This window comes from Malaclemys terrapin, chromosome 22 (assembly GCF_027887155.1).
Source record: "Malaclemys terrapin pileata isolate rMalTer1 chromosome 22, rMalTer1.hap1, whole genome shotgun sequence".
NCBI lineage: Eukaryota > Metazoa > Chordata > Testudines > Emydidae > Malaclemys > Malaclemys terrapin.
Window position 1 is genome coordinate 12,333,378 of NC_071526.1, and position 27,952 is coordinate 12,361,329.

At 47.2% G+C, this 27,952-nt stretch overlaps 2 protein-coding genes across 3 annotated transcripts; one reads left to right on the top strand and one right to left on the bottom strand.

The window, feature by feature from the left end:
• Nucleotides 1-436: 436 nt before the first annotated feature.
• Nucleotides 437-12,775, top strand: PPT1 (palmitoyl-protein thioesterase 1). The gene is made up of 9 exons (XM_054011685.1): nt 437-553; nt 2,200-2,309; nt 3,811-3,938; nt 4,408-4,478; nt 5,551-5,653; nt 5,758-5,848; nt 6,584-6,682; nt 7,617-7,688; nt 9,836-12,775. The coding sequence occupies exons 1-9, from the start codon at nt 442-444 to the stop codon at nt 9,956-9,958; spliced, it is 909 nt and encodes a 302-aa protein (XP_053867660.1). The 5' UTR covers nt 437-441; the 3' UTR covers nt 9,959-12,775.
• Nucleotides 11,777-27,952, bottom strand: CAP1 (cyclase associated actin cytoskeleton regulatory protein 1). 2 transcript variants are annotated; one of them, XM_054011666.1, is made up of 13 exons: nt 27,879-27,952; nt 21,194-21,306; nt 20,593-20,693; nt 19,810-19,887; nt 17,755-17,898; nt 17,581-17,666; nt 16,329-16,434; nt 16,029-16,206; nt 15,146-15,336; nt 14,785-14,908; nt 14,595-14,677; nt 13,918-14,061; nt 11,777-13,161 (listed from the first exon to the last, which is right to left on the bottom strand). In XM_054011666.1, the coding sequence occupies exons 2-13, from the start codon at nt 21,294-21,296 to the stop codon at nt 13,078-13,080; spliced, it is 1,422 nt and encodes a 473-aa protein (XP_053867641.1). In that variant the 5' UTR covers nt 21,297-21,306; nt 27,879-27,952; the 3' UTR covers nt 11,777-13,077. The 2 variants fall into 2 exon arrangements, with proteins under 2 accessions (XP_053867641.1, XP_053867642.1); XM_054011667.1 differs by lacking the exon at nt 27,879-27,952 and having other exon boundaries at nt 21,194-21,319.

Here is a 27,952-nt window from a genome sequence, read left to right on the forward strand (position 1 = left end):
ATGGCTCTATCACCCTCTGACCCCCATTGCCCCTCCATCCCTGCAGCCCCTCCCCAATGGCTCCATCATCTCCCCTTTCCTCCCATGACCTCTGCAGCCCCCTCTCCCCATGGCGCTATCACCCTCTGACCCCCATTGCTGCCCCACCACCCCTGCAGCTCCATCCCCTCATGGCTCTATCTCCCCTCATCATCCCTGGTGACTTCTGCAGCCCCCTCCTCCCATGGCTCTATCACCCTCTGACCCCCATTGCCCCTCCATCCCTGCAGCTCCCTCCCCGCATGGCTCCATCAGCTCCTCTTTCCTCCCATGATCCCCTGTGACCCCTGCAGCCCCCCAGTCCAGGGCGCCCCTCCACAACCAGCCTCCTCCCAGCTGCCCCGCCCACTCCCGGCCCCCAGAGCCCCGCCCACCTGCTGCCGGGTCATGTGACAATCCAAGATGGCGACGCTCAGGCTGGTGCCGGTGGCGCTGCTCACCTGGCTGCTGGTCGGCGGGCGCTGCTCGGGGCAGCGCGCGGGCCCGGTGCCCCTGGTCATGTGGCACGGGATGGGTGAGTGGTGGGGAGAGGCCGCCGCGAGGCTGGTGCTACCCCCCCCGGTGCAGTGGCGGGCGGGTTGGGAAGGGGGCGCTGCAGGGCTGAGGGCGGGTTATAGGTCTGTTGCTGCCCCGCCAAGGGAGGGGGGGGGGTCAGGCTGATACTCTCAGCCCCAGGACTGCAAAGGGAGGGCCTGGGGGCCCTTGTCTGACCAGCCTCCCCGCTCTTATTCCCCCTCCCCGCCCCCAGAGAGGAAGCTGGGGGCGGAAGCGGTGTTTCCGTGCACTACGAGTCTCCTGTGCAGTGCAGCCTTTGTAGTTCTCCGCGGTGCTTTTTACTACTTCCCCGCTGGATCTCTCACTTCCCTAATCCCAGCTGCTGGTTTAGAGACGGTGCCTGTGTGCAGAGCGTGCTTGCCTTGAGAGATCTTGGGATCTTACATGGGGAGGGTGGAAAGCAGGTTATTAGCCAGTGTGCGCACAGGTCCAAACAAGCATCTGTGCTCTCTGCCCTAGTGACTTCACTTTTGGCCACATTTCAGATTGTCTGGAATAAAAAAAAAACCCACATTCATCACATGAGTCTCATTTAACTGCCAGGAGGGTGATACCACAGTGCAGGCAACACCCTTTCCTTGTGAAATGGGGGATGGAAGAAAGCGAAGTAGTGATAGATGTGTGGGAAGTTGGACTGCGAATGAAGGATCAAGGTGACTTCTAAAGAGTTGAACTACTCTGATGCCCAGCACCCTTTGGGAGAGTTCCCTACTCAGTTATCTTCGATTTTAGGCCCTGTCTACATTATGACAGGTTTCAGAGTAGCAGCCGTGTTAGTCTGTATCCGCAAAAAGAAGAACAGGAGTACTTGTGGCACCTTAGAGACTAACAAATTTATTAGAGCATAAGCTTTCGTGGACTACAGCCGAAGAAGTGGGCTGTAGTCCACGAAAGCTTATGCTCTAATAAATTTGTTAGTCTCTAAGGTGCCACAAGTACTCCTGTTCTTTTTGTGGATACAGACTAACACGGCTGCTACTCTGAAACCTGTCATTTAAATGACTAAAGGTCTAAAAAAAGCTTAAAAATAAACAATGACATTGGTCAAAATTATATATACAAAAATTGAATTCTGCCACACTCAATTCATATGTAGGGTTCCTAGCTCCCAGTTCTCAGCTTGCACCACTAGACTATGCCTCTGGAAGTGTCTGGGCCAAAGATACCACAAATAAGATATTCCTGTGGGAGCAGGGTACTGAACCTCTGTAGCATCGTGTATAGACTGTTTTGTATTCAAATGGTAGTTCAGTCAAAATGGAAAGCATCCGTAAGGATGGGAATAAGGGAAAGGCCTGGAAGGCTGGGTGAGAATTCAGCGTCCATGCTGGCTTTAATATTTTGATAGTCTAAATCAATGTCATGAACTTATTAGCAAGAAAATGAAAGGAGGCCACCATGGGCTGGAACCAGGAAGTGCATTCAAATGGTTCATTTACAGAGGAGGCTTTGTGCAATGAGCGTGAAAATTTGCTGCTTTGACACTTGACAAAATGCATGCTGCTTTCCCTGGTGAGGTTGGAAGTTTGGTATTCAGCACCTCAGCCATCAAGTGTGCGATGGTTTTATGATGTTTGATGAAAATTTCCCTTATCCTTTTTGCAGGAGACAGCTGCTGTAACCCTGGAAGCTTAGGATACATTAAAAAAATAGTGGAAAACAAAATACCAGGAATTTACGTTCTGTCACTACAGATTGGAAACAACGCGGTAGAGGTAAAGTCACAGTTATCCTACGTAAAGCTTCTGCTTTCATTGAGTATTTCTGGTTAGTGAACACTGTGCACTCTTAAAGGTGCTGCTTTTGACGTAGATCCATAAAGACAAACAGAGCTTTCACTATTACCTTTTTACTGTATCAAACATCTTTGTCTTGGAGAAACTGACTAAGTCTAGTTAATCACATGTTGAAGAAAACTAGGGATGTGACAAATCCCTGATTCAAATTGGATTCATACCCAAACCCACTGATTAGTGTTTTGAAACCTCTACAGCAGGGGTGGGCAAACTGCGGGCCGCATCCAGCCCGCCAGACGTTTTAATCTGGCCCTTGAGCTCCCGCTGGGGAGTGGGGTCTGGGGCTTGTCCCGCTCCAGCTGGGGAGCAGGGTTGGGGCCACTCTGCGCGGCTCCCAGAAGCAGCGGCATGTGCCCCCTCCAACTCCTATGCATGGGGCAGCCAGGGGACTCCGCGCCACATGCTGCCCCTGCAGCTCCCATTGGCCGGGAACCGTGGCCAATGGGAGCTGCAGAGGCAGCACCTGCGGACAGGGCAATGCGCAGCAGAGCCGCCTGGCTATGCCTCTGTGTAAGAGCCAGACGGGGGACATACTGTTGCTTCCGGGAGCAGCCTGCACCCCTGAGCCATCCCTCCATGCCCCAACCCTGATCCCCCTCCTGCCCTCCAAACCCCTCGGTCCCAGCCTGGAGCACTCTCCTGCACCCCAAACCCCACCAGCCCCAGCCCAGAGCCTGCACTCCCAGCCAGAGCCCTCGCCCCCTACACCCCCTGCCCCAGCCCGGAGCCCTCTCCCACACCTTGAACTCCTCATTTCTGGCCCCAGTCCAGAGTCCACGCCCCCTGCCAGAGCCCTCACCCCCTCCTGCACCCTAGCCCCAATTTTGTGAGACCCGCCATACAATTTCTATACCCAGATGTGGCCCTCGGGCCAAAAAGTTTGCCCACCCCTGCTCTAAGCTATTAGCTATGTGACGAGGTCCCATGCTTTTTAAGGGAGATATTTGTCCCTTCCTATTTATTAAGCTAAGCGCATGCTTTTATTTAAACTCTCATTTTTATATTGTGTTTTACTAGTGTAACAAAGATATAGCCTGGCTCCTGCACCTGTATTGTTGACTGTGCTATATATGGCCAAGAGGCTTATATTACTAGCTATGTATTAGAGTGCAGTTCTAGTAATAGCTATCACAATAATGGGTGACATGCCTTGCTACCTGGATTCATAGAGGGTGCAGGTAAACCTTGGCTTTGTGGAAGTCCAGGGAGGATCCAAACTTTAATAAAGGCAGGGGAAATATGACAGCTTACGGATGGGCTGGGAGTTCACAAAGGGAGTCTCGTAAAATTGGGGTCTACCTATAACTCATGGAATTTAAGGAGAAATCTTAGTCCCTATGAAGAACAAGAAGATTAAAATTAACCTATTAGCCCATTGCAAAGATAATTTGCCCATCTGTTTCTCTGGCTTATTCCCCAGGATATGGAGAACAGCTACTTCATGAATGTGAACAAACAAGTGATGCTGGTTTGTGACAAACTCGCTAAGGACCCTCGCTTGCAAGGAGGCTACAATTCTATGGGATTCTCCCAGGGAGGCCAGTTCCTGTAAGTTTACAGTTGGATTTAATTTAATTAATTTATTTTTGGGCAAATGTTTTAGGTTACAGAAGTTCAGGTGGGAATCTCCCTCTCTCCCCAACACCTTCCCACAGGGTTCAAAATAAAATGTAAATAAGTGTTCTCTGGGCACAAGGATACATTTATTTTAAAATGCTTTATTCATATGAGTCTTTCTAAGAACTGTACAATTATAAACTAACCTTCACAACACCTTTGTAACACAGATACGATTTCTTCAGATGGGGAAACCGAGGCACAGAGCCGTTAAGGGTAATATTTTCAAAAGCACGTAAGTCCCATTGATGGGACTTTGGATAACATTTCAAAAGTCCCTAAGTAACTCATTTAAAGCTGGTCGCAGGCAGAGCTTGAATATGGTTATTTAAAGTGCTATATACAAACAGCCCAGCATCTGTATAGGAGGGGGAAGCTAAACCCTCTCTCTTTTCCCCAGGAGGGCGGTGGCACAGAGATGTCCTTCTCCTCCAATGTTCAATTTGATTTCCATTGGGGGACAGCACCAAGGTAACTCCCTCTTTGGTTTCTAGAGTCCTCTGTGTCATCCCTGCTTCCTAAACCTGCATGTAGCGAATGGAGGGGGAGCTGCTGGTGGGATAAAACAACCCCTCTTCCCCTGCCCCCAAAAGCCCCCCACAGAAAGCCTCTTTTTGACCTACTTTCAGTTGAAATAAAATAACTGGATACTTTTGCCTTGTCTCCTGAATGGATTTGATCACTAGGCGAGTGCTTGTTGTGTTCTGGCTGATCTTGAGTTAGGATTAACATCTGTCAGCAAACCTATTAAAGTGGTTCCAAGCTAAAATAGGGACAGACAAATGTCATTCTTCAGGATGCAAACTAGCCACTTCAGGGGTCAGGAAGGAATCTTCCCAATGTATGTGACTATCCAATTAGCCAGGTAGCTTCCTTCTACCTTCTAAGCATTGTCGATTGGCTATTGTTGGAGCAGATACTGGACTGCAGAGAGCAATAGCCTGATCTGGTGTAGGAGCTCCCACAAAACTAAACTTATTGAGATTGGCCAAATAGTGATTGGGTGACAGGGACCTGAAGCTATCAGCATTTGAAGTATTAAACTCCACAGAGGGAGAATTATTATTCAGGGTGGCTCAGGGAGGTAAAATGAGTGATAAGGGGATGAAATTCAAGACAGGAAAATGGCTAAATACCAAGGAAAACTTCTGCCACTGAGAGCTCCAAGACAGGAGTAATCTCCCAAGGGAACTGGTGGCAGCCCCATGGCGTGAGTCTCTGTTTAGTGCACTCTGCCCAATATGCTGCCAGGAACAATAGTGTGGCTTCAGATCACTAAAGAGCTAGGAGGCCTTTCCATTTATCTGTATGACCATCTTCTCCATAATGATACCCTCTGCTGGTCAGCTAAAGAACATTGAGTTCTCTCCATGTAATAGTGCCTTGGGGGCAGGCTGTCTAATGGGATTATAGGATTAGACAGCTGGATTCCTTGGAGTAATTCCAGTTGCTGTGTCAGGAGGAGGTGGTTCTTCTTTGTGGTTGCAATTCAGTGGCTTTCAGTGCTGACCATTGACTAGAGATGCACAACTTGCTGCCCCAGGTGTGTTTGGCTTTCCACGCTGTCCCGGGGAGAAGTCCCGCATCTGTGACTGGCTCCGAAAGATGCTGGACCTTGGCGTCTACACGAAGGCGATTCAGGAGCGGTGAGTATGTTCGGTGGGGGACCATGCCGACTGCAAAGGCTGAGGTGAGATGCTCCTTTGGCCTGTGTGTTTCCAGTGTGAGCTTTATTCTCTCTCTCATCCAGCCTAGTGCAGGCAGAATACTGGCATGACCCCGTGAAGGAAGATGAGTACCGGAAAAACAGCATCTTCCTGGCTGACATCAATCAGGAGAAGGTAAGGGCAGATGCCATGCTTAGAGCTCTGAGCCTGGCTTGTTATTTGGGATGGCTGAGATTTTCTTCCCTTCGTTGTTTTCATGGCTGGAGTCTTTGAGGTTTAACTCTTTAGTGGTTCTTTCCCTTGTGGTGTAGGGATGGCCAAAAGGTAGCACCCTTCGTCCCGGTGTGTCTGGTACAGTTCCCAGTACTCTTGCAGATGTTTTTGCTTGTGGCTGTCTGCACAATAGCTGCTCCACAGCACGGCAGCAGAGTGGTGACTGCCTTCTTCTGTGTAATAAGAATCAAGATTTGTATAGCTCTCCATTTTCAAAGCAGATTGAAGTAACCAGTTAATCCCCACAAACTCCCTGTGAGGTGGGGGTGGGTGGGTTCCCCATCTGTGAAATGGGATAAGTGACATCATCATAGGAAGTTGGTGTCAGTGCTGGGATTAGAATGTGGGGATTCCAGATTCCCAGTCACGCATTCCTAGCGTTGTCTTGTGCATCTGCCCTGACTAGCCCTAGCCCAAGCTGAGATCATGGGCTGTCCTTTCTCTGACGGGGAGAAAGGCGGGCCCTGCCGTGGCTGGGTCAGGAGCCTGGCATGCTGAGAGCAACAGCCCAGCTTCAATGTGTGACAAGTGTGTCATCTGTTTGACAAAGTTTGTGGCTGCCCCCATCTCAGTGAGATTCCAGACTGCCTTATTTCTGACAAGATTCCATCATTTTTGTTCTGACATCTTTCCCAGGGCATCAACGAGACCTACAAGAAAAACTTGATGGCTTTGAAAAAGTTTGTGATGGTGAAATTTCTCAATGACTCTATGGTAGACCCTCCAGCCTCAGAGGTGAGCAACTCCTCCAAGTGCTTGGGATAAGGCAGTGAGACAGGAGCTTTCACTTGCTGATGTCTTTGTCAGTCTAGTTTTATGAATGGTGCCCAATTTTTAATACTAATCCAGGATGCAGTAACCAAAAATGGATCCACTAATGTAGGGCCAGCCAGTTTCACAAATAAATTGGGCAAAAGAAAATCAGAAAAGGGACGGGAAAATGGTCTTGGTGTGGTCAAGATGCTCCAAACCTTGTAGGTGGCTATAGAAGGTCTCTGGCAGACATCCTCAGGGAGAGAAATTCTTCAGACAGAATTCTTGCACCAAAAAGTCCCTGTGATGATCCAGATCTGTTAGAACCACTGTGTGGAGATCAGACAACCTGACTGGCGATAACAGCCTTGGATAGCTATGGTGGGAGGAGAGTTGCTCAAATACATCATGGTCTAGATTAAGACTGCCTTGTATCAGATTAAGCACAGATGAGGGTTGCAGTGAACCTTGTTCTAGCACCTTTAACTTCACCCTACCATGACTCTGAAAGAATAGTGTTCGTTTAGGGGTCAGACACAAGGTGGTGGTGTTGGAATGTACAGTACCTGATCATTTATGTTGGCAGTATAAGCCTAAGGATGAGCATTTCATGCTCTAAAGAGTTGCTGTTATCTAGGAGATGCTAGGTAAGGACTGTATTGGCCCTCAAACTTTAACTGGTTTTGTAAATCAAGGGTTCTTCAGATGTTAAAGTTTCTGTCCTGCCCTTTGATAGCAGGGCTCTCTGGGGTTTATTCAATCTGAAGAAGTCATTGGTGGATTCAAGTAGGGGCAAGGAGCTCCATCTCTTCCTCAGTCAGAGGAACATTCTGTCCAGCAATAGGCCTCAGTGGTGAGATGCAGAATAAGCTCGTTTCTACAACAGCTCTGTTGTCTCCTTGTTTTAATTCTATAGTGGTTTGGATATTACAGAAGTGGGCAAGCCAAGGAGACCATCCCCCTGCAGGAGACCTCGCTGTACACAAAGGTAAAAAGCTGGATCTTCTATGGAAGAATCTCCTGTCTCCATATGGTTGCCAATTTTGGTTGGACATATTTCTGGAGGTTTCATCACATGACATCTCGTCTTTAATTAAAAATTAATCTTTAATTCCTGGAGACTCCAGGACACTCATGGAGGGTTGGCAACCCTATGTCTCCACTGTAAGTAGCTTAAGCTCTTGGCAGGGTTCCACCATCTAGCTTCTCTCTCTCTCATAAGAGATCGCATTTTGTATCTGAACTTAGTTCCCATGAAAGGAAAAGGCTGGATCTGCTGATTAAGCACAAGAAAGATGCGCTTATCCTCCCAAGTACTGTTTCCCCCATTGAACAGATAGGGAACTGAGGAACCTCAGGGACCCACAGAAATGTGTCAGAGCAGGGAATTGAACTCTGGTCTTCTGAATTATAGGCCAGCACCCTGACCGAGCCTTTCTCCTCCAGTCTCTGCTGGAGATAACTTAGCTGAAAAGTACTTCTACGGAGCAAAGTTAGGCCTTTGGAACAAGCCAGGTAGCACCAGATGAGGGTTTATTTATTTATTTTAGAGCGTCCCTGGTATTCATATTTCACTTGGTATGGCTTGCACAATTTCTTCAGCCTACACCAGCTTAAAACGGCGAGGCTACCACTATGTGCTTCATGCTGACTTGTTTACACTGCTCTAAATCAGGAGTCACTCCATTGAAGTTAAAAACCGATCTAAAAGTGGCACACACACTACCAGCTGATTACAGCCTCATGCACACGTTGGCCAGCTGGGTTGCCTCTCCCTTTGGGTGTGAGATCCTTTAAGTGAGGGAAATGAATGAATGCTTCACTGCAGCAACCCATGAACTTGGCCCATGGCCTTCCCAACAGGATGCAGGGAACGTTGTGAGAGCCCTTGATAAAACAGCACTGCATCCTCAGCCTAGCAGGTAGTTTTGAGGCAGGGAAGACCTGGTTCCTGGGGCCCGTTCTAGTCCAGCTTTCATTGCACTTATACACTTCCCTTCTTTTTAAATAAGCTGTTGAAAGCTCATGCTTCTCACAGCAGCCCATGCCCCATTTTCCTAGCAGGGCAGTTGCATTATGCCATGTAATTCCCCCACGCAAAGGAAAGGGCTATTTCCATACAGCCTGAACTCCAAGGGCTGTTGTAACTGACCCACACCTATTCTCAACAAAACACTGGTCTGCTCTATTGCAGACTCTAGTAAAGGGCTCCCCTGCTTGGCAAGGATGATGGGGGGCCAGGGACAGCACTTGAATTCCAGAAAGAGACAAGGGGAACTCTTGTAAATAATCAATGCCCGGAAGTGAGAAAATAGTAAAGAGTAGATGCTAATGGAAGATACGGTGGGATCCACACTCGTTGTAGATAATTTTGGTGGTGTTAGAATTAAAGGGTCCAGGACAGGAGGGCATGGGTCTGTTATCTGCTGTTACTCTTGTACAGGGGTGGCCAAACCATGGTTTGCGAGTTGCATGTGACTCTTTTACAGTTAGTGTGGCTCACAGAGCCCCCCATTCTCCACCTACCGGACTGGGGCAGGGGGAGCTCGGGACCTCTGCCTTGCAGCAGGGTGGTGGGATAGGGGCTTCTGCCCAGCAAGGCTGGGGGCCTTGGGGCTTCAGTAGGAGTGGGGGCTGAAGCCCCGAGTCCGGCAGGTGCGGCCCCAGCTCTCAAACTTCCGAAGATTGTCGTATGCAGCTCAGAGGATCAGTAAGTTTGGCCATCCCTGCTCTTGTATTTCTGTATCACAATCTTTTCCTCCAAAAGTTAAATGGGAGGCACTCTCGCTACACTGAACCAATCTGAACTTAAGTCCCCATTAGAGAGACAAGATAGATATAGTAATATATTTTATTGGACCAACTTCTGCTGGTGAAAGAAAGAAGCGTTTGAGCTATACAGAGCTCTTCTTCAGCTTTGTGTAGTTCAAAAGCTTGTCCCTTTCACCAGCAGAAACTGCTCCAATAAAAGATATTACCTCATCCACCTACTCTCTCTGCTATCCTGGGACCAACATGGCTACAACACTGCAAACCACCACCTAAGTCCCCATGAAAGTCAATGGGACTAAGGTGCTTTGGAAAGTTATTTAAGCATCTCTGGTAGCCTACTTTCATGCTGGTCTTCTCTTGTAGGATCAGCTGGGGCTGCAGCAGATGGACAAGGCAGGAAAGCTGGTATTCCTGTCTGTGGCAGCAGATCACCTTCGCTTTTCTGAAGAGTGGTTTTATACAAACATCATCCCCTTCCTACACTGAAGTCGATGTGCGTCAGCAGCCTGACAAGAGAAGGCGACTTCCTTCCGACCAAGCTCCTGATACAAGGCGGAGGAAGTCACCCTGTTAAGTTCTAGCTTGGATCCAATTGCTGTAGCTAACAAACTAAGCTGCCCCTTACTGCGTAACAGCACGTCCCCCATACAAACCTGCTGCAGCATGGTACGAGGGCTAACCAAGTACTTAAGGGCATACTAAGTCTGCTGGTTGTTGTCAGAGTGCATTAGAAGTGGCATGGTTTAAATTTAATATGCTATTATGGTGTAGCATATGGTCCCAACCCAGACTAGGTTTCTGTGTTAGCAAGTTTTGTATGGTTTTCAAAGAAGCTAATGTAACTGCACCAGTCACTTGCTGGAATATAGTTCAGTGGTTTTCAAACTTCTTTTCTGGCGACCCAGTTGAAGAAAACTGTCGATGCCCGTGACCCAACAGAGCTGGGGATGAGGGGTTTGGGATGTGGGAGGGGGCTCAAGGCTGGGGAAGAGGGTTGGGGTCCGGGGGTGAGGGCTGTGGGTTGGAGACGGGAATGATGGGTTCAGGGTATGGGAGGGGGCTCTGGGCTGGGGCAGGGAGTGCAGGAGGGGGTCAGGGCTCTGTGTGCAGTCTCTGGGGTGGGGATGAGGGGCTCAGGGCTGGGGCAGGAGATTGAGGTTTGGGTTTATCTCTGGCAGCTCCTGGTCAGTGGCGCAGCTGGGGTGCAGAGGCAGGTTTCCCATCTGTCCTGGCACCATGGACCGTGCTGCACCCCAAAAGCAGCCAGCAGCAGGTCCGGCTCCTAGGTGGAGGCATGCAAGCAGCTCCACAAGGCTCTTGCCCACAGGCACTGCCCCCTCCCCCCCCCACTCCCATTGGTTGGTTTCCAGCCATTGGGAGTCCGGAGCTGGTGCTCAGGGTAGGGGCAGCGCACAGAGCCCTGTGGCCCCTCTGCCTAAGAGCCGGACGTGCTGCTGGCTGCTTCCGTGGTGTCAGACTCAGAACAGGTAGGGACTGCTAATTTTTACTGGCTGGCTGCCAGGGTCCCTGGGTCATGACCTGAAGTTTTAAAACCACTGCTATAGTTTAACAGCTGAGCCATTTGAGACTGGGTAGTCTCAGTTTTAACAGAGCTATGTTCTAACCACATTCCTGTCCCTCGGTCAGGATACTTAGGTTAATACTAACAAGCGTAACTAGTTTAGATAAGGCCCATCGAGTGAGGACCACCACTTAGATTTAAGGATGCATGTTTGTAGAAACGGGGGAGAAGACAGCATTACAGCTGCGGGAAGGGGTGCTGGCTCATGGGAGGGAGTGGGTTATGGATTAAGTTTTCAATGGTTATTAAAAGCTTTTTGAGGGGTTTGGGGTGTGGGTGGGGGCTCAAGGCTGGGGAAGAGGGTTGGGGTGCAGGGGTGAGGGCTGTGGGCTGGCTAGCTACTGTTTTGCACTGGTTCAATGTTGATTCTCTTTAATAAAGAATGTTTTACAGCTGCCTAATGAACTAAGGGATAACCTCTCTTACTGCCCTACCAGTGACAAATTCCCTTCCTCAGCAAGGGTGCTAGCAGCGTGAGTTTGAAAAAAGGAAAGTAGTACTAGGAGTGTCAGTGCTCGCCACTTAGTGGCTGGTCCTGCAATAAGCTTTGCACTCACACACAATTCTGATCTATCCACTAACAGACCCATTGAGCAGCAGGGGGTGGCAGTGGGGGTGTCAATCCGCATTCTCAACAACCTGAGGTATGTTTTTAGCAACAAGAAGTTTCCTAGCTGCACTCCAGTATATCCCTTCTGAACAGCAAACAAGGGCTAGTGTAATGAGCAGATTGGCATGAACTTTATTCTATCTTCTGTATAATTTTAAGTACATAAGAAAAGTTTTTTCCACAAGCCTCAGGAGAAGATGAGTACAAGTTACAGGACAGTCTCAAAATAAAAAAAATTTGCATATTTTGTGAGTTTCATCCTAGAGAAAAAACCATTGACAACGTACAGAGGAAATGCAGTCAGATATGCGGATGTCACCAGAGACAGGGAAACACAAAGGGCAAGCATGTACAGCTCCCTTTAGGGTCAATGCAGGCCCTGGAAAAGAGGCTGCAAGCCTCCAGCAGAGTAAAGAGCCAAGCAACAGGGGAAGGGGAGAGGCTGAGAACAGTTTCACATTCTATAGTAACTAAGCATGAGTGAGGATGACCAATGGAACTGACTTAGTCGAACTCTTGTTTACAAAACAAATACTGAATGGGGAATGAAGAAGCATCCCTCGCTAGGAAGGAGAGACAGGTTCAGAAGAACTGTCTTGGAAGACTGAACTTGAGTTCAGCTGCTTAGAAGGAACCCCTTGGGTGAAGATCCCTTTTGGAGAAGGGCTCATAGGGAAGTGGACACTTCAGCTTCTAACCCTGGACAGACAGCAGAGTAGATCATTTACTCCAATGCAGTCTTCCGTGGCACCTGTTGACTGCAAAGCTCCCCATCATGGCACAAAGAGAATTACACAGAGCAAATAGGAGCGTTGAAAGGGAAACTTACGGTGGAATGCTACACGCCCAGTCCTCAGCCTTTGGTCCAGCAAAGCCATTCCCCACATCTTGTAATGCCACTGACTGATTAGTACACACAGCTGGAGTTAGTAGCAGCTCCCAGTACCTTCCTGAAACACACTTGCCAGCTCAACTTACCAAGCTGGGAACGATGGACCCTGATAGGGACACCATTATGTCAATTCAAAGACAGACAACATTCCTTTCCCACATGAACAATTTGTCTGAAGATACCATAATACCAAACCCATGGAACAATCTGAAAGCCAACCACCCATCCTGGCTCTGAAGTTCGCCAGAAGTCAGATGTGATTGATTGGTGAGGTTAGATCTGACAAGGAGGGGGGTGATGCACCTTCCTGCTGATAGATGCAGATGATCAACTGACCCGCCACCCTACACCAAAGCCCAGCCCGAGGTATTTCAGCGAAGGCAGGTAGCTGTGTCTCTCAGGTAGAAGACAGAGAAGCAGTTTGAGAGCAGAAAGGTACAGGAAATCTAAGAGAATCGTCTGAAAGCAGATTTGTCCCACAGCCAGGGCAAGGGGAGGCACAAGTCCCAATGCCATTCTGCTTAGCCAGCAATTTCCGTCACGCTGGTAACCAGCTTCTGCCCGTTCCACAGGGACTTGAACTGTTCAGGGATAGGGAACTCGTTCTGGAGGGTGAAAGAAATCTGTAGTGAAAAGTCTGGTTTATATGAAAGACGAGACTATTCCTGTCCCGCCTAGCCTGACAAACTTAGTGGCAGACAAAGAATCATTTGCACTGCACTAGGAAGCTACTACCCCCCCTTTCCGTATTGCTTTGTAGTGTTTTGAGCACTGCAGATGTGTCATTTAGGACACGGACAGAAAGGATGGACAAAATTTGATTTAAATTCCAAATAAAGACCAAGAACTGGTATGGTGAGTAGATGCTACATTTAACAAGTCACAGCTTTTTCTAGAAGATTAAACTGAAGAAGTCTAAAGTTAATATCACACTTTGTTACCATAGCCACATTTCATTCCCCACTGGACCTAGGAGGGTCAAGCGTTACTTCCAACAACAGTGTCTTCATAGTGAGCGCCATCTGGTTAGGAGCTAGTGAATTTGGCTTCAGAGAAGACAGATCAAGGGAAGACACCTACATCTTAAGTTGGCTGGGTTTCAAGAATCCATCATATAAAGGGTGGAATCTGGGGCAGTATCTAGCTACCAGAGAAGGGCTCTATTGGCAGGTCCTTCAATGAACAGCCTTCCCTGGGAGGGGTTAGTTTTTGTCTCAGTAAGACAATGGAACAAGATGTGACCTGAAGCGATGCTATGCTTCTTAATCGCTCTGATTCCGGTCATTGAACAAGCCCCGCCCCTCTGTTCACTCCGCCCCTCACAGCTCTCCCCACTCATTTTGGGAAGAGGAAACACTTACAAAATCACCACTCTCTGTGGGGATGAGGACGTTCATCTCTGAAGACTTGGCACTGACAATCTCACATTCTAGGGAGCTCTTGCTCAGATACACGTGGCATCCATCTGTCTTGTTGATGGAAATTGTTGGCACTTTACCCATTACCTAGTGAGGAAAACACAGCAGGGAGGTGGTTACAGTAGCATCCGCTTATCCCAGGGAACCACTATAGTTCATTGTTTTACATAATCCTCCGGGGATAAAGTCTTCTACACTGAACTCTACCATATCTCTGGAGGGAAGCAAGTATTAGCTTTGTTCCACAGAAGGTCAGATGAAAGGCTAATGGAGGTTGAGCAACTTGCCCATCCCCACAAATCGAATGGTGGGATAGAAATTAGAACAGACTCCTACTCTCAGCCCCTTGCTTTAGCTACTAGATTACACTGCCTTCCTTAGGGTGGATAATCCATCCAGAATCTATGCTCAGTATGAGGAGTTTGTTTTCCATTCTGCAACCCACTTTAGACAGCTTGCTCCAGTGCGGTTTGAAAACCCCTGCATGGAAGGAGTTCGATGTGTTTTCTAGAGAGGCTTCATTAGATTGTGTCCTGCAAAGTGAACCTGTAAAGGCACCACCGCATAACGCAGGGCACAGTTCTATACAGTCAGTCACAAGGAGGGTTGTGGGTAGTTACCTGAACTTTAATGTCCCTGCAGTTTATGATCTCCACGATGCCCACCACATCATCAAACACCAGACCTAGCTTCTTACAGTTATCTGCAGGGGAGAAAGAAAAGAGCTCAGAGCTACAACCCCCACTCCAGATCCAGCCCTTTGATGTGCCAGCATACAGAAGGCCAGCCCATTTGGACCACAGCACTTACCCACTGTGATGGAATTGATTTTGCCCTTGATTTGGAGTGTACTGTTCGTGCAGTTGTAAATATATGCTACCTGCTTCAGCTCTGTGTCACTGATCACCAGGTTGGAGGCCATCTCCTGGTTTTCCTGAAAAGGGGTGACAAATACCAGTTACTCTTGTTTCCCTAAAGAGCTACAGAGTGAAGTGTGGAGGTGTCATGTCACATTCTCTCCTCTGAAGAATTCACAAGGCTGCAGAGAGGGCTTGTTCCTTCAAGCTGACACCTTCTAGTTATTTCAAAGGAAAGATGTTTGTGGGCCATCTTCTGCTATTGAATTCCCATCACTCTAGCAGCCAGTCTGGGCTGTCACATGGACACTCACCACTCTCCATTTCTTGCCCTCCAGCTCTAGCATCGCCGGTTCCTTCTTTGGGGATGATTTTTTGGGTGGGTTAGCTGCACAGGCGGGTTTGGGAGCGGTGAATGGTTTGGGTCCTGTTCGGACAGGGCCACCTTGATTCTTCAGCCCTGGGTTCTTGTGAGTCTTCATATCATCTGAAACATGTTTCAGGGCTACAAGAGAAATCGCTGTTACTTCAGACATCATTTGGTTGGATAATGCTAAGTTACTAGGTGCGCAAGATCCAAGTTTAACAAGTACCAGAAGTCAGCAGCTATTACAACAGCAGTCTGCTGAAATCTTTGAGGACCCATAAAACAAGTTCTCTGCTTCAAGAGTTTATAAACTACACTGAACATGAACGATTGCTATGAAGAAAGGGACCTGGAAGAAAGTTAAGTGCTTTTAGCGTTTAATGATATGAGATTGAGAGCTAGATTTAAAGTGTTATGTTTAGAACTAGAGCCAGTATTCCACAGCTGTTACACTCTCTGTAGGGAAGAGGTAAATCTAGAACCAAGTTTTCATGAGCTTCGTTTCACCCCGTCATTGAACATGCAAATGGTAATTTGTGTGCAGGTTTGCACATGCAAAAGTCTCCTCCCCCACCTCCCCGCTAGTTTTTAAACTACAATATCCTAACCATGCTCTTTTGAATATCTGATGTTCTGAGCAGTCCAAGTCCATTCATCCTGGGAACGCTATTAAGTAAGAGAACTCTTCCTGCATCCCAGATGTAGCTTTTTAGGGTTTGCAGATAAGTGACCCAGAAACCCATGCAGACTTAACCTAGAATGTTTTCTTTCGTTGACCTACTAGCCAAATGGCTGCCCACCACCAGCCTTCAGTTGCCCAGTTTGCTTACCGGAGGTAATGCCTTCTCCCTGATTGATCTGGTCAAACAGTGCTGAGCGGGACACAGAGTCATCTGAACCGGAGTTTATGGGGCCTGGAGCAGGAGGTGGGGGAGGACCAGGCGGTGGAGGAGCACCACCAGTTGGGGGTGCTGCAGGTGCATTGCCCATCTCTTTTGCTATAGGACCCTGTAAGAGATGCCCGAGAGGGAGTTAAACTTGTGTGATCACTACTTGCTGCAACAGTCCCCGTAACATTAGATTCCCTAAGGTTACGAAGTATCGATTGCCAACATACAGTCAGCACTCACCGTTTTGCTCCAGGTCAGCCCAGTGGTGTGATACTCTTTGATGTAGGTCTGCAGCTCTGCCCAGATATTCAGATAAGCTTTCACCCAGTCTACATGTTTCCTATCTCTAAGGGGACAAAGATCAAGACAAGCTAAGTAGTGCAAGTGATTCTCTAAGAAAGATCTAAAGCCATGGGGCTGTAACTGGATCCTTAAGTTTCCCTGTCCCCTGGCTTGCAAAGATTATTTGGAGCTGAGTAGCAACACCAATGCAAGGAGAGAGCAAACGGCTACAATCCCCAGCCCTGAGGGCTACGGTGCGCAATTAGACAGTGGGGCGTTCGGGTCAGTAAGCCAGTTACTGTTGAATGCTAGCCCTCCGCACCTAGTCAGAGGTCCACAGACTGCAGAACAAAACACCCGCAACAAACTAAACCCTACTGGGTGATGCTCAATTGGCAGAACATATTGGAAAGATGTCTTACTGCGTAGGGGAAAAGAGCCAAGAGGGTTACTGGATGGAGTGGACACACGAGGGACGCCAATGCACTTGCTACCATCGATTTGCCCAATATCATAAATCTAAGAAAACCTGTCAAAGTCAATATATTTATGGGAATGTAGCTGTTTCTGAAGCTGAAGTGTATTAAACACACCCTGCCACTGCTAAAGGAAAGGAGTGGTATTAAGTTTACTAGGCAAGGCTTCAGAGATGTCATCGTTCTTGCTGGTTCAGCTTGCATTAGGGCTTTGTTCACAGCTGTCTGATTTCCACATTCTGGAGACCAATGAAGGGGATAGGGCACTAGCTAGGACTTGGGAAACTCAGCTTCAATTCTCTGCTCTGCTACAGACAGCATGTGTGACCTCCGGCAAGTCACTTAGTCTCTGTGCCTCAGTTCCCCATCTGTACAATAGGGATAACAGCACTGCCTCCCAGGGGCGTTGGGAGGAGAACTACATTCAAGACTGTGAAACACTTTGTGGTCTACTGATGAAAGGCTTGTACGTAAGAACTAGGTATTGTTTAACTTTAAGTGACTTGGCTGAAGCAGGCAGGGTTCTCTCAGGTTAAACGGTGTATTAGTAAGGTGCAATTCCAGACCAGCACAGCAGATGCTGTTCTCTGGAACCAAGGTATTTTATTATCTTAATCCTTCAGGACTGCGTGCTAGGGGGGCCACATGCCCTTCCACAGTTAGATCAAGGAACTGAAATTTCCGTATTCAGCTATCTGCATCCCTCCCGCTTTGCAGAGCGAAGCTGAACCTACACATCCTTGTATTCCTTGAGGACCCGGTTGGTGTAAAACATGGCCGCATCCATCATTTCCTTCACGTAGGGACCAGGCTTTGGGGCCTAGAGAAGACACAACATATTAGAACCAGGGCCTGTTGCAGCAGCAATCCCAGCCTCCCCCACCCCCAGGACCCACTGTAGTCCTTACCATAGCCATCCAGCCCAGTGCTGGGATGCTCTCACTGACAGCGGATAGGTGATTGAACAGTTTGCTGCCACGATTTTTCTCCCGGAAGTTCTGCACCACCTGGATTTGCTCTGAAATGGGTTTCAGTAGCGTTGAGAAGTTATTCTGCGACACAGAAGGGGATGGGTGGCAAACAGAGAGAGCCGTTCTTAGATGGAATCCAACTGGCACAAGCCTAAGCTACAGCTCTTGTACAAGCTTTGTACTGCCGGTGTTCCAGTTACAGCCCTCACCCACGCTCTCCTGCAGCGAAGTCAGAGTTTTGTGTTGGACTAATGCTATGGAAGTAGGCCAGAAATTGTGACTAATGCAGAAGCCAAGAGGCACTTTGAGACAAATCTCATCAATAATGAAGACAGGAATAGCCTTTTAGAGATTCTGTAGTATTCAGATGCTTTTCAAATTGCTTTGCTGTCTTGGTTTTCGGGCACACGTTACAGGTTCATTACAAACCAAGTCGCTCCAGTATCTAAACTTGACAGGGTGAGTTAAAAAGAAAGAGAGTTGGACTTTAAATCAAGTTACTTCTGTGAATTCAATTCAATTTTTTTTTTATGCTTAAATATTCACAAAGTGTCTTGCTCTGCGGTGTCTATTCAGAGATTTGGACATAGGAGATCAGTTGCTCAGAAGTAGCTTTCCCAGGTCATTTGGTTGGTCTGCTCTACTATAGGACAAACGTTAAGAGCATGAACCATATCAGAGATGGTCTCATGGACAACCTCCTTTCCATTTGTGATCATACCTCTCACTGTGTCAGCAGCGATATATATAGAGTAGAATATAGGCAGATTTTTTTTAAAGCTCTAAGTGCAAAGAGTGTTGTGTCTTTAAGAAGAGTCTGTTTGTGCTCTTCATTTTGTTGTTCTTTCCTATCTGCTCAGTTGCAGATGGAAAGGAGGACAGCTAACTCTCTTGGACCACCAGCAAGTACTCCTGGCTACTGTTTGGGAAGCTCTGATCGAGAGCCATGATTGGGTAAGGGTATGCTTGAGTAAACAAGCTTTAGAGAATTCAAGTATTTGGCATCTGAAACAAGGGCATGCCTGCTCCAGAATTGATTAGATGTCCTTTACAAAAAGCTATCTAGGAATTAAAGGCTACCAGTAAGCCACTCTAAACAAGGCTTACTTGTCTCAGATCTGTTGAATTGGTAAATGGGTTCCTGGGCTGAAGGCCTTCTATGCAGACTTCTGTGTCCTAGGCAGTCTGGTTTAAGAGGGAAACAGAACCCTGAAGCTGAACTGTGATACTCTACTTTGCAATGAAAGGGCAAGCAGCACAGAAATTCTGACATCCTGAAGTAGCATTAGCAGAGGTGGTAGTTCTCCCACTGGGACATTGCAAGGACGGGCAAAGGTGCATAACATATCACTAGAGAAGTCAAAGTAGAAGAAAACCAATGCATGCAGGATCAGACTCCCCTCCCAGGCAGAGAAGCTGCAGCATGGGGGGAAACTGTTGATCTGCTTACTAAGGAAAACTGACCTTAAGACTCTAGCCATTATTCGGGTATCACAGCATCGAGCCAGACACCTATGCTACCAAGGTAAGAATCTTCCTGTAGTGCTTTGAGGACTTACAAACACCGTATAATGCTAAGTATTGTCTGCTCAATTCCCAGTGCCGCTGCCATCTCACAGGTTCTGTTCTGTAATTCGTGGCTTAACAAATAGGAACTGCATCTAGTATTGATGCCAAGTGAAATATGAGCCAAGTACCGGATGTCAGGTATGAGAAGGAGCCACCTGTGCTCCTTACGGCAAATCCATAAAATACTCAGCATTTTCTACTAGTTTCAGTGAGTCTTGAGTCAGTTTCTGGAACTAGACTCTGCGCACGCTATTCTGATCAGAAGAGTGCGAACTCATGGACGAAGGAGTCACCTCCACTCCAGAGAGGTTTCTTGAGGAGCAATTTTAAGGGCCTAGAGTCCTCAGCTTTCGCAGTTTTCCTCCCAATTAGCCAAGACCTATGCAGCTCTGAATGACCTATGTTAGGATTCTCCAGACTTACCGCTGATGGCTGCTGACATTGTGATGCTGTCACCAGGAGAACCCTCTCAGTCGTCAGGCCTGTATGGACCATTTCAGCCTTATAAGGAAGGGGGAAAAAAAAACAGTTACACATTGTTTACACAGACAGTGTGGTCAGTGTGCTAGCCTGGGATTCAGGAGATCAGAGTTCAATTCCCTGCTCCATCACAGATGTCCTGAGTGACCCCGGGCAAGTCACTTGGCCTCTCATGGTTTTAGTTCCCCATTTGTAAAATGCGGATAATAGTGCTCCCTACCTAATGGGGCATTGAAAAGATAAATATATAATAGATTGTGAGGTGGTCAAATACTATGGTAATGGGGGCCACAGAGAACATAGCTAGACAGAACAATGTAACTACATGTAGATATCAGGTGTATTTACAGGGACCAATCCATCTTTTTGGCCTCCCTTGCATGGTTTGGTTGTGAAGACAGCTGATTCTGGGCCATCTGGTCTGGTTTTAATCTCTCCCTGTTCTTGGAGAGACGTTCAATAGAAATTGATGAGTCAGGATAGACAAAAATTTACCAATACTATAACGGGGCAGTTCTGTTCCCACTTAGAGGGATACACAAAAGAGAGGTAGATGGAGATCTCCTGTGGGTTATCCTGTGTTGAATCCTCCAAGATTAGTGCTTTGCTCTAGGGAGTGGGGAAAGGGAGGCAAAGCTCAACAACTTCTCTTACTCAGCCCTTAAAAGTCTAGAGTAGTGGTCAGCCATATATTTACAACACGAGAAAAGGAAGCTAAATCCTTACATGTTTCTGAACGTCGCCACCAATGTCTTTGCTGATCTTCATATATTCTGCTACTGGACCAGCCAGGAGAGTGTCGAAAGCTTGCACATACGCAGCCATTCCTGCGGAAACAGAACAGGGCGCAGCGTTAAGGGGAGCAGATGGACTCAGACTGGAAGCATTTGGGAGTATTTTCAGCAAATGCTGCCACCCTCCTTACACTGAAGTTTTGCAGAGCACTTTGTGAGTAGGATTGTGCAAGTCAGAGCATATATATGGCGGCGGCGTCTGCTGATCCTCAAGCATGCAGGTGGATGCTGGTCTAAATGTACCTTTGCGTAAGAAAGTAGCTTGGCTGTAAGGAGACAAGGGAAGTACTGCACCCGCAGGAAGTTCTTGTTTTAACAGTACAGTAACCACAGGCCCCCCCTGCATTTGTGTGTATGTCGGCATGTTATCTGTGTGAAACTCACTTCCCCTCCTGGTACAGCTATTCAGGCTTACACAACATCAGCTTGCAGGCTCTGCACAGCATCTGCCTTCCAGAATCGGTACTTTCAGCGTCCAGTACAATGCAATGTGTCCAGTATTGATACAGGGATTTGCAGCACAGGGTCCCTACCTTTGGAAGAGCCATCTCCATACATGCCGGGGCTTTGGGACACAGCTTCCAAGCGACCCACAGCCTTCTCCAACCGCTCAACCAAGCTTTGCATCTCAGTCATTGCTCACCACCTGCAGAGAGAGACTACTCACCATTAGCTCCTCGCACACATCATCAACGGAATGCTCAATAGTCTGATGGACTTACTTAGCATTCTGAATGTTAGTCATTCCCCAATCAGACGGGGAATCTTATTCTAGCCTCACATCATCCACTTTAGGCATTTTAGACTCCGTCGCACGCTTACCCATTGTTCAGATAACTCTTTTGATTACCCAGCTGCCAGAGGGCTCCATGGGCCAATCCATAATTACCAAATAGTGTCTACTGCATAGTAATTCATAGCACATCCATGCTAGACTGACAAGGAGAACTTCCAGATATTTTGTTGTAAGTGCTCAGATACCATGGCGGTAGGTGAGGTGTAAGACCCTGCCTAGAATTTTATAGACGACAGGAAAACTGACCACAGCTTTGATTATGACCATAACTGACTTCTTGTATGATTGCTATCAAAGGGTCGGTTCTTTTTCTACACGTATAACGGCTTCGCTAGGAAGAGTTAATTGCAGATAAGATCCGGTGGTTTTGATTCCGCAAATACATTTGAGGTGGCCACACCCACCCCTGAATTCCAAGACTCCAGCAATGTCTCAACCCACGGAATTAGCATGCTAAACCCAGACATGCTCTGGCACATGCCAAGACAAGCAGCTGCATAAGAGAAGAATAGGACTGCTTCTGAAACAATGTGTCCCCTGTTAATACTTTCTACCTAGATGCTGCTGTATCTATACTGAGGGAACTAGTCTCCCAGCGATGGACCAGGGCGATTTAGGCACACAAGTCATTTAAGCTTCTCATTTGGAGAAGTATAATAAAACTTTCCTGCTCTGCTCAGCACCAGAGAGCTTCAGAATTCACCCTCTGAACACTAACGCAAAGGGAATGCAGGGAGGGGTCAGCAACCAGCCAGCCACCGCTTCCATCTTATCACCATACATTAAGACATTTTGAAGCATGAATCACGATGGCAGCCTGAACACACAACTTCCTTTTACTGCAGACGGCCTCCAGAGCTCAGAACCTGAACAGGAAGAATTTCACCTTCAGTCACTGGCGCTAACATACTCAAAAGGGAAACTAGATTTGTTCGGCTATATTTAAAAAGCTGAGAATAGATCTGCCTCATAAATCAGACTTGGATTTTAACCAATTTTGCTTTTTGTTTGCAAGCCTCCCAAGTTGTGCTATAAAATGTTTATTTTCCCCTGTCCCATGGATGATGCAGGCCAGATCCAGCATTAGTCACAAGGAACAGTGATGTCACTAGGAAAAACAAGGTCACTCATCCCTCCATTTGTATGAAGAATCAGCAGAAGAGCCACTGAAACACTGGAGAAAGGAGGACGGGATGGGGGTGGAGTACGGGGGGGGGGGGGGGGGGGGTCTGATGCAATGTTCCACCCTAGCGTGTTTACTCAACTTCAGAGAGGAAGAGAGCAATTTCCCCCTTGGAACAGCATCTCCTCTAGTTCACTACAGAAAGGTGATCAGCAGCTACTAAACAAGTTACAGCAAGAAAGAGTTAGAGAAGTTTGAGGCGCGTGTGTGATGCTGATCATGCTGCCTACATTTATGATTAACTCTCTTCTATTTCCTAGACTGCAGGATACCAAGCACAGGAGCGCAGTGCCCCACCTCAGCAGGAGACCCCAGGTACACATGAATCCCACTCTGTACAAAGAAGCTGCAGCTCTTGACCCCTCCCCTCCCACCCTGTATTCCAGAAAGAACAAAAATAAACCCCCCATATCTGCCATCAGTTGTGGATGCTGCACTCCAGAAACTCAGGGAAGCGAGTTCCATACATGTTTTAATGAAGCCTGTTTCCAAAAGGATCTCAGGCAAGCAGACAAAGCTGCCATTCTGCACCACTGATCCCTACTCCAGTCCATATGGGGCTCTAATCTGATCAGACCCGTTACCCTGAGTCTCCGTCTGCATTTCAGATAGGGATTATGAATAACATGAAAGAGCCCAGATGGAGGGCAGTTTCCAACCCTGAGGAATTCAACATGTTGCAGGCCTGTACACAGCAGAATGCACAACATCCCTCCCAGGCGAGCTGCTGAAACCAGAGCGATGTTATTAAAGTTCCCCCAGAACTTCAGATGGACTCCCTCATTCCCGCCACTGATCTGTCAGAATCTTCTTGGGCAGCTTGTAGCCCGTGTCAGGAAAACCGTACATGCATGGCATTTGAGGTCACTTCTGTGAACCTAGCACCGCATAACAGATGGAGAATTAATTTCATCTTCTTGTTGTGATAGACATGGGTACCCTCCTCTGCATTAGGACACAGCTTATAAAGTAATCACTTTGATTCTCCTGCCACTGCACCAAGTGACAATTGCTGGCGATGTGAACTCCGGAAGGAACCTGCTACACTTCAGCCAGCCTTCACCAGAACTACCTAGCATAGCTTACTCTTCTTGCTGCACACTCTTCTACCCTCCAGATGTAAATTGCATCAAGGGTGCTATTTAAATAAAGAGACATCTCATTATACAGACAAGAATCATACTGATGTTGATAAGAATAGACTCTGCAAACCAGACACTAGAACTCTGAGGGAAAAAAAGACCGTACTATTGCACTGGTTTGAGCAGTCATCTAATAGAACATGAAATGCTGAAACAAATGTAATTATAAAATCCACGATTTATAGATTAACTTGGTTCTCTAAAGTTCTTTAATGCAATGAGATACAAACAAATAACAGATTCCACTATCTTGGACATTAGAGATAATTTTTGTCCACTGCAATCTGTGTGTCCTGGATAACTTCAAAGTCTTTCTGAACTGAAATCTTAAGTCAAACATCAGGGCTAGCCCTTCGGATAACCAAGAGTTTGATGTTCAGAGGAGACTCCAACATTGGAGCTATATTCCAGGATTTAGGTTTACGTCTTGTTTACATGGGAAGTTTTTCAGATGTTGTTTTTCTGTTAATAGTTACAAGTCAAGTCTTCAAGAACCAACTATAACTAGTTTTAGCTCTATTAGCAGGCCAGTTAAGAACTCCTGTTGAACCTCCACGCATTTCACTCTGGCCGAGAGATCAATTCACCTCCAGAATATCTGAAAATATTTTTGGTTTTAAGCTACTCGCCAACATTAATTAAGATAATTTTCTCAGGGCCTGAAGGTCAACACACCCTGGCACTGACACAGGCCTTCCAACTATACCTAGCAATCTGCCTTGTACAGGACTCAAAACAATAAGAGAAATAATTGCTAATTAATCCAAGAAAAACAATACTGCACTGGAGGGAGTTTTCTATTTTGGGAAGCATCAGTCAGGGATTGACAGTCTCTCTGATAACCAGACCAAGACCAGTGCTTAGTAAAGTTAACAGGTCCGGATATAATCTGTATTGGTTTGGGGAAGTACTTCTAGCTTGGCTGGTCAAGATATGAGACTTTAATGTTGTTGTCATCTAGTTTAATAATTTTTTCAGTATAACTGAATGTTAGTTTTATAACCTCTCAATAGTCCCCCACAGCTTAGAGTTAGATGTGCACCTCTGTTCAGATTAACTTTTTGAAAAGTATGAGACATTGTGAGCCTCATGTTGCCAACAGCATTATGAGTACTTCCTGTTTCCACAGTCCCGAGGAGCTAAAATGGGACAATTAAGTTGAGAAAATACAAGACTTTAAATTGACATGCTCAGCTGACCTCCTGAGAGGTTTCATACTATTTCCGAGATTTGTATCTTCTAAAACCTTAAGAATCTGTTTCTATCTAGCTGTTCAGTACACCATTTGAGTCAGGCTTTACTTGAAGGAGAGCAGAACAGTAATCAGAGTGACTGATTTAGGGTCTGAGGCATCTTGGGAGTTGCCAGGGCTAGCAGTGAATACACTGCTACTGCTAGTCCTTGATGGCTGCCAAGACACAAGGTTCTCTAGTCTAAATACTTTTTGACATTGGTTCTGAAATGAAGATATTTAGGGCCAATATCTCAGAATGACAACTTTTTATTTCTGATTTAGAAAGTTATCCCATAATGATATTCTGTTAGATACAACAGATAAAGTCAACCACCTATTTGGACCCTATTCAGCACTCCTGAGTAACAACGTCCACTGAAGTCAGTAGAAGTTTTACCTGGGTAAAAAGTGCCAAATAAACTTCTTAGAAAGAAGTTGTGTTAATAGAGTGAAGTCACTCTGAAGTAATCTTTGTTCACTAGAATTACCTGGCATTTGTTTGCACTTGTCAAGTACCATGCTAGGTTTCCTGTCAGGGTGAATAGTCTAGCACAGATTCCCTCTTTTTAAAATCGGAGTATGTAACCTACACCTAATCCTACAAATAATTTGGAACCTCAACATTTAAGCTAGTTTGAGATTGTACTCGGCGGTGTGTCATGGATCCAGGAGTGAAGGAGTTCTGAATAGGCTTCCTTGGGTAGAGTTGCTTTGTCTAAAGTTGATAAACCATAACACAAAGGGCTCCTTAGAAGTTGAGAAGTATTCTAGAGTCCCCAAGATCACACAAAGATCCATTTTAACTTTTCTCCCATTTGATTTTCTGAGAGAAGAATGTTAACTTTTGTTACAACAGGACAGAGTGCCTTTCCAAGGTTAATTTCCTACAATCCAATCCTTCACTCTCATGGGTCTCTAATGTTGGCAACTTCAGATGTTGGCAACTTCTAGCATGGTACCAGAAGCTGGCATGACAAATCCTGTGTTTTAGCACAGAAGAACCACTGCTCCAATTTAATGTGACAGTGGAGCAGCATAGTGAAGACATGATCAGTTGCATTTTGATCAGGAAAGTTAAAACTAAGATAACATCAATTTCATAGTGAAATGGAAGGGTGAGAGGAGAAAACAGCAGTACAGAGAACAAGAGAAAGGGAACATCAGAGTGACATGTAGAGAGGTACCAGTGGTTTGATGTAGCTGGCCTGTCCTTTAATAAAGGAAAATTCTTTTGGCACTGCAGTACTAAAAGACATATGCAGTACTGTAGTTGGAAATTGGACACAGTGCTAAAGTTCACCTCTCGTGTCTGAATGAGTCATTCAGGAGATGCCAATCTCTTTAGTCTACACCTCTGGTTTGCTTTCTAATACATCTATCACACTACACATCTGCAGAAAACTGGGTATTTCACATGGCTATTCATCTTTTAGTTTAATGACTATAGGTCAACAGTGAAGAACTGGCATTCAGAAGAACTAGAGCAAAATCAAGCATGGGGGGGGGCAGAGTGGGATCACCACTTTCTAGATTTTGAGCAAGATTTCACACAAGATTTTCACCATAGGATTTTTTCACCATTACTTACTTTTTCTCCTACTTCAATTCATAGAACAGTGCTAAATGGAGGAAATCAGACCTACGTTAGAGCTCTACAGCACTTTACACTGGTACAGTAAGCCTTCCATCGGAGGACTGAAAAATGCTTTATGAATACACACGAATTTAGCAACTCCCCTGCGAAGTATTTGGATCTACTTATTTCAGTAACAATCAAAAGGATGCACTCTTGCTGTTAAGCTCAGACAGTTTATTTTATTGACAACAGAAGTGTTGCTTACTGCCAACCGTTAGGGCAGGAAGTTGTCAGAAAAGCTCAAACCTCTTTTCCTGACTTAATGGATGACATCTGTAAGTAAGAGTCTTTATTAAACTGACCACAGCAAGAAAAGTGCACATATGAATATTTATTGCTTACTGAATAGTTAAGTGAACCTGTTTAACTTTGTTTTGTTTCTAGAGCAGCAGATTTCACACACACACAAGTGCTCTCCCACTTCCATGCAAACCCCTTTATTCAGAGAAAGCAGTTCATGTGATGACTAAACAGAAGTATTTCCCCTAAAATGATATCCCCAACGAAACTTCATCAATTCTTAACGTGTGGCTAAAAGAATCTGCTCAGAGAAGCACCTCAGAGACAGTTATTTGGTTTGGGACAGAAAGTCCTGATCTCCTTGTCTCCCCACCCCACATGGAGCTTGGGGGGGGGGGGGGGGCCCTGCTCCCACACCCCTTCAGTCACCTTCCCCTGCCATGGACCTGGGAGCAGCCCTACTCCCACACACCCACTCCCCCCCACCCATGGACCTGGCAGGCAGCCCCGCTTCCCTTCCCCACCATAGACCTAGGGGCAGCCCTGTTCCCACATCCACCCTCAGGTATCTCTCCTCACCCCCGCCACCATAGACCTGGGGGAGGGGGCTTCTCCCACACCCCGCTTCCCTTCCCCACCATAGACCTGGGGGCAGCCCTGCTCCCACATCCACCCTCTGGCATCACCTCCCCCCGCCCTGGACCTGGGGGGGGGGCTGCTTCCACACCCACTCTCAGGCACCCCCCATGGAGCTCCCCCCCCGGCTGCTCACGCTGCCCCAGCTCCAGGGCAGGGCGCCAGGAGAGCCCGAGGCCGGCCCCTGCCGGAGCCGGGGGAGCCGAGTGCCCCAGGCTGGGGGGGGCTTTGACCCCCGCGCGGCCTCCCCCCCTCGGGCCGGGCAGCGGGGGCTCCCGCCTGCCCCTGGCTTCCAGCGGCCGCGCGCCCCACCCGGGCGGGTCCCCCCGGCCCTGCCGCTCCCTCACTCACCTCTGCTCCGCTCGCTGCTCCCTCCGCTTCCGCCTGGAGACACCGCCCAGCAGCCCCCGCGCCGCGCCGCGCCG

What these genes read in the sequence shown, in the direction of transcription:
- CAP1 (XM_054011666.1), bottom strand. Translation starts at nt 21,296, where the DNA reads ATGACTGAGATGCAAAGCTTGGTTGAGCGGTTGGAGAAGGCTGTGGGT. An exon ending in CACTGGGCTGGATGGCTATG is followed by an intron (nt 17,667 to 17,754) that starts GTAAGGACTACA and finishes TGTCTTCTCTAG; the next exon opens with GCCCCAAAGCCTGGTCCCTA. An exon ending in GCAGGGACATTAAAGTTCAG is followed by an intron (nt 14,062 to 14,594) that starts GTAACTACCCAC and finishes TTTCCTCACTAG; the next exon opens with GTAATGGGTAAAGTGCCAAC.
- PPT1 (XM_054011685.1), top strand. Translation starts at nt 442, where the DNA reads ATGGCGACGCTCAGGCTGGTGCCGGTGGCGCTGCTCACCTGGCTGCTG. An exon ending in TCCCAGGGAGGCCAGTTCCT is followed by an intron (nt 3,939 to 4,407) that starts GTAAGTTTACAG and finishes TCTTTTCCCCAG; the next exon opens with GAGGGCGGTGGCACAGAGAT. An exon ending in TAGACCCTCCAGCCTCAGAG is followed by an intron (nt 6,683 to 7,616) that starts GTGAGCAACTCC and finishes TTAATTCTATAG; the next exon opens with TGGTTTGGATATTACAGAAG.